The sequence below is a fragment of the Puma concolor genome, chromosome B3 (genome assembly GCF_028749965.1).
Source record: "Puma concolor isolate L17-30 chromosome B3, mPumCon1.1.hap2, whole genome shotgun sequence".
In the NCBI taxonomy this organism is placed as follows: domain Eukaryota; kingdom Metazoa; phylum Chordata; class Mammalia; order Carnivora; family Felidae; genus Puma; species Puma concolor.
In genome coordinates, this window is record NC_141672.1 from 1,770,581 (window position 1) to 1,776,580 (window position 6,000).

General features: G+C 59.4%; 1 protein-coding gene across 7 annotated transcripts in view; it reads right to left on the bottom strand.

Moving 5' to 3' along the window:
* PACS2 (phosphofurin acidic cluster sorting protein 2) overlaps positions 1-5,387 on the bottom strand; it is a 58,543-nt gene extending 53,156 nt beyond the window's left edge. For 3 of the 7 annotated variants that reach the window (XM_086708587.1, XM_086708583.1, XM_086708585.1), the window contains exon 1: positions 5,206-5,385. In XM_086708587.1, the coding sequence (XP_086564713.1) occupies positions 5,206-5,324 (119 nt within the window). In that variant the 5' untranslated portion in view covers positions 5,325-5,385. Of the gene's footprint in view, positions 1-5,205 lie in introns of all 7 variants that reach the window. The other 4 variants (XM_086708582.1, XM_086708589.1, XM_086708584.1 and 1 more) reach the window with 3 other exon arrangements.
* Positions 5,388-6,000: the final 613 nt, after the last annotated feature.

A 6,000-nucleotide genomic window follows, 5' to 3' on the forward strand; every position in this document is an offset into this window, starting at 1 on the left:
AAAAGACCTAAATTATTCTAGTTGAAAAATAAAGATTCTCAGATTCTAGTTAAAAAATAAAGATTCTCAGAGTGAAGAAAAACTAGATCCATGCCGAATAACCAAAGATACATCTCACACGAAAGGACACACGAAAGTCTAAAGAAAAAAGGTGGAAAAAGAAGTAACACATAGTGCTTTCCAGAAGCTCAGAGAGCTTTCCTGTCACCAAAGTCCACGTTCAGACAGTCATATGTGCTCAAAGTTCAAAACCCCTGGAAGGTATCATAATCCAAACACGTATGTACCTAAGAGCTTAGTCTCAAAATGACACAAGTCCAAGAGAAACAGATCAATCCACCATCAGAAGGTTTTAACACACTTCTCCAGTAGACAAAAAGGGGAAGAGATCTGAAGACGGCAGTGAACCAAGCCTGAAGGGCGCGGACAGACATCAAACGCCATCAACTGCCAGAAACGCATTCCTTTTCGGTACAAACAGAACATGTATGAAAACTGACCTCAAACTGAGCCATAAGGCAAGTCACAAAAAATATTATGGACCTGGTGTCATGCTGACCACTCTCTCTGACCACAACATAATTAGGTTAGAAAAGAACAGTCAGAAGAAGAGAGATGAACTGCATCATGGAAAACTAGGAAACAAACCCATATGTTTGCGTATCAAGAAACTTGGAAACTTGCGATTCCGACGGGTTACGGAGAGAATAGTGGAGAATACGAAGAATATTTTAAGTGGAACAACTCTGTGAGGCACAGCTGATTTCCAAAGTACAGATGCTTATGTGAAAGGAAACGAGGAGGAAAATGAGGAGCCACACATTTATCAGAAGAAACTACAACACAAACAGCAATGTAAGCCTGAGAATCATAAATGGCAGAAAACAAAGAACCAGTATTCATTTCATCCACTGCTGAGCCCTCGGTGAGACAGAGACAAGCGTTCTTGTCCACCTGCACAGACAGCCAGTGTGATGAACTGAGGGGACAGCACTACAGACCCTGCGGGTGTTAGAAAATAAAAATAAGAGAATAATGTGAGTGACTATATGCCAGTAAACTCAAACATCTGGACAAAATGGACACATTCTCAGGAAAACATATTTTAAAACGCCAACTCAAAGGGGGGAAAGTGTCCTACAGCTATGGAAGCCACTGAATCTGGGCAGTGCCTATAGAGCAATCCCACGCTGAGGGTCCTTTCTGGGTGGCTTCCCACGAACATTCCGCGATGAAGCAGCCCCAGTCTTGCATACAGGACACCACAAAGCAGCAAAAGGAGACACACTCTGAAGCGTGTTCTACAAAGTGTCTTGGCATCAGAATCTGGTGAGACTGCAGACCACACACGCACACACACAGATCCTAAACAAAATCTTCATCGTCTAAACCCGCCAATGAACGAGAAGGGTGACACTGCACGACCAGGCTGGAATTTTTCCAAGAACAGAAGGTTAGTTTAATACTAGAAAATCCATTTACGTAACGTAATGTCCCACAACAGCAAGTCAAGGAGAATCAGATGATGCTCTTAATTTAAAAAAAAACCTGTTTGGTTATACTCAACATCCAGGCACAATAATCCCAGAAAAGACCCTCAGGAGAAGCCATCACCCAGCTGTCGGAATGGCTAGAAGTCACAAGACGACGAAACACAGGACGGAACACAGGACGCGGCTAGTGGCAGCAGCAGACAGTGCCACCACTTCAGAAAACTGGCACACGCCACCCCCCCCCCCACCGTGGCCAGTTGTCACCAAGGACAAGTGACAGCCCTGCCCCAAATGGCCACGGCAGCTGTGAACCCAAGAGCCTCACCCTGGAAACAACCCACACGCCTGCCGACAGGACAGGTAGAAACAAGGCGCGGTTTCCTGCCACCGCGGGATACCGTGCACACCCAGAGGAGGGAGCCGTGGACACGGACTCGGCGTGTGTGAGCCCAAGAGCCACCTGTTGCCTGATCCCGCCGAAGGGAGGCCCCAGAACAACGGAACTAGCCTGCAGGTGCGAGCGGCCGCTCCCGTCTTGCTGGGGTGTGGCCGACGGGCACACAGCCACCAGACGTCCCCTGCCAGCTGGGCAACCTCCTCCCTCCACCATGTGAACCAAACCGCAATTCGGTCCCTGAAATGGGCCAAGGATGCGAACAAGGGGTTCACAGAGGTAAAGATCGGAGTGAACAATAAGCAGGGGAAAGGATGACCAGCCCCCCAAAATTTAAAAACTAATCGATAACCTGAACAGGAAAGAAAAAATAAATGGGGCGCGCAAGGGTATAAAGTGACCCAGAATCTGCTGGGGCCCAAGGGTAGGGGAGGGGCCACCCGCGGAACCCCGGCCATGGCGCAGACAGGAGGCGACAGGGAAGGGCGCCACGCCACTGCTGATGGCCACCAGGGAAGAGTGCACCTGTGACGGTCTCCTCAGGGAAAGCCACCGACTCAGGGCTCCCTGGAGTTCCAGCCTCACACCTTGCACAGGCCCCGGCGAGAGCAGGGAGCTTCCGCCACGACCAGGAAGGGAAGGGCGAGAGACGGGAGCCAGAAAGGCAAAGGTGCACACCTCGCAGACCGCCAAGGAACACGCATCATTGGAAGAAGACGGCCCCAACGCTTGTGGCTAGGGAAGGATTGCCGTCCCCTCAAGAAACTGCCCAGGCTCAAGGGGGGACAAAGTAAAAATAAGGAGGAGAAAGAAAAACTGGCAGAAGACGTGGCCTGCAATTTGCGGACGAGGAAGCGCAAGCGGCGTCAGGAATCAGAGAAATTCGAATTAAAACCACGAGACCGTTTCACACCCACCAGACTGGCAAAAATTAAAAGTCAGGCAAAGTGTTGGCAAGAATGTGGAGCGCTGGGGACTCTCCTCCCCGCCGCTGGGGGCTGGAGCTGGCACAGCCACTGCGGGAAGCCTCCTGGTAGTAACACCGCGCACACACACCCCCAAACCCTACTACGGGCACGTGCTTGCGGCCGGCCTGGCCGCCGCCCGGACACACACGTGCACAGGACGGGGACTCGACGCCGACAGCAGCACGTCCGACATTGCTGAAAAGCTGGAAACAGGTGAAAGGTCCCCTGAAGAGCAGAGACCCATGTTGTCATCTTGCAGGGACAGCCACGGGTACGCTGTCACTCAGGAACTTAAAGACTGGGTGAAAGCAAGACACGCAAACAGAAAGTATGACCCCTTTAGGTACGAAAAACAGTCCTGCGCAGAAGGTATGGGCAGGGGACGGGCACCGCCTCTCAGGGAGGGGCCACACTCACCAGGACAGGTGGGGGGCGTGTGCTATAACCCATGTTTCCTATGTTCAACCCATGAACTCTGCCTGCCTCTCCTGATGGCTGTCGTGCTCACCCCAAAGAACACCACCCGCCATCACCCCTCCCCTTCGGCCCAGGCTGCACACCCCACCCCCGTCCCCTGACGCTCACCAGAGCGGGCTTCCCAGACCATCTCCACAAGGTGTCGCAAGGACCCTAAATCCAGCTCCTACCCTCCTGGCCTCTCCTGCAACCTCCCCCCACCACCCTCCAGTTAAACTTCAGCGGGCTTTTGGGGAGCCCCAGGAAGCAGCTGGAGAGATGCAGCAAACAGAGGCCACGCTCTGCACTCTGTCGGGGGGCACTTGGTGTAGCAAGGGGGCACTGACGGAAGGCAGCCAGCATGAGAGATCTAAGGGCTGGTGGCGGTGGTGACAGTGTCGAGAGACAGACACATCGGGGGGAAGAGCTGCCCATATTGACCCCTGGCTGTGGGACTCGACCCTAGGGCAAATGCCAGGATGGGAAAGGGTGAGGAGATGCTCCTCAGCTTGGCTGCGAGGCTCAGAGACCTCCCAGAAGGAGAGGTAAGCAGGTGGGTCTGGAGTCATTGGCCCCCAACCCCGGCTAACACCGACCCTCAGGTCTCACAGGGTCACCGCGTCCTCCAGGAGGCCCCATGCAGATCTGGCAGGTATACGGAGGGCCCGTCCTTTCTACTTGGCACAGCCAGTGCCCTGAGCTCCCAGCTCTGCACCCCCAGGGAGCACACCCCACAGACTGGCATCCCCAACACCTCACTCTGTGACACCTATAGAATGAGCTGTGTCCCCTTCAGCAACACAGCACCCACTCCCCATGTCTGGATGGCAATCCTGAGGTCCTCACCACGAGGTCTCCCTAGGGAGTGCAGCCCTCCAGGCCTGACCCTAGTGCAAGTCTGCCTCTTCCCTCCAGCCTGAGAACTTCATCGTCAGGGACCACTGAGTCTGGAAGAAACCGAGAGAGTGCCAAGCTGGCAAGAAAAACAGGGAGGCTGCCAGTCTGAGTGGAGGTGACCTCGCTACAGCACTGGCCTGTGGGTAGACCTGGTCTAGCTGTTCCCACTGGGGTCCAGCCACTTCCCCACCGAGGCGGGGGGTGCAGTCCTTTGCCATGGCAAAACTAACAGCCTGGTGCAAAGCGCCCTGCTCATGGACACGAAGGTGTCTCTAAACTAGGAAACACAGCGCACACAGGTAAAGGGCCAGCAGGACTGAGCCGGCAGCACCAGGCCCCCAAGACCACCAATAAAAAGCTGTGCGCTGGATGAAAGAGTAAAATCACGGTCCCAACTTCAGGTGTCCTCTGGACACTGTGCGCCCTGCGGGTCACTCCCAGGACACTCGGACTTGACAGTGTGGCTGCACGCAAAAGGAAATCTGACAGCAGTGGAGAGAGGAGGCGCCCTGAGTCAACTCCAGCACCAGCACCGCATCAGTGGACAGGTGCAATGATGCCGCCTGGGAGCGAAACCAGGTGAGCCTCAGAAGACGGCGGGACCTGAGACACCCGCGCCACTCCCTCCCGGCGGTGCCAGGACCTCAGAGGCCCTCCACGCGTCAGAGATTGCTCCCATTGAATGCGCATGCCGGAGTGGAGCGCGCAAACGCGAGGCCAGGGGTGGGGGGCCCCGGGTGGACGGGCGGTTCGGGTGGAGACCCCGGGCACGAGGACCCGGGGGACGGCCCCGAGCACAAGGTCCCGGATGGACAGTCTCGGGTGAGGACGGCCCAGGGCGCAGGTCCCGAGTGGACGGTGCGAGGCGGACGGTCCCGGGTGGGGACGGCGCGGTGCGCAGGGCCCGGATGGACAGCCCCGGGCAGGCGGTCCCGGGAACAGGTCCCGGGTGTCCGGCAGGTGCGCGCGGGAACAAAGCGGCCGGGCGGCGGCGTACCTGGGCACGCAGCTGGGGCTGGAGCCGTCCACCTCCCAGGTGGCGAACAGGTTCATGGGCACGGGCGTGTTGAGCGCGGCGGGCGCGCCGGCCAGGCCCAAGCGGCCCCGCTCGGCCATGGCGCCGGCCCCGCCGCTCCCTCGGCGGCCTGGGCTGCGGCCGGGCCGCGGACGCGCGGCGGGCGGGCGGGCGGGCGGGCCGGGCGCGCGGAGGGCGGCGGCGCGGTCACATGGCTGCCGGCGGCGGGGACGGCCGGGCGGGCGGCGGACGGGCCCGCGGGCGGCAACCAGGATGCGGCCGCCCCGCCCCGCGCCGCGCGCCCCGCCCCTCCCCGCGCCGCGCGCCCCCGCCGCGCGCCCCGCCCCCGCCCCGCCGCCGCCGCCGATTGGCTGAGCGGGCGCGCGCTCACCGCCTCGAGCCCAATCGAGGCCCGCGGAGCGCTGGCCGGAAGTGCGGGGACGCTCGCGCTCCCTGCCGCCGACTCGAGAGGCGTCCCCCGGCCCGCGACCCTCGGGAGCGCGCGCCCGCGCCTGCGCACAGGCCCCGCCCCGCCTGCCCCACCCCGCCCCGCCCCCAGGGAGCCTCCGGGTGGGACCCCACCCCCCACTCCGCACCCCGCACCCCCCACTCCGCACCCCGCACCCCGCACCGCCGTCGCCTCCACACACACACACCCCGCCGGTCCGCCCGCCACACGCGCTCCCGCGTCCCCGGCCGCCAGCACCCGCCCAGCACCGCAGTCCCGCGCACTCGCGTGTCCGCGGCGCCCCCCAGGGGCACTCGCTGTCGCCCCGC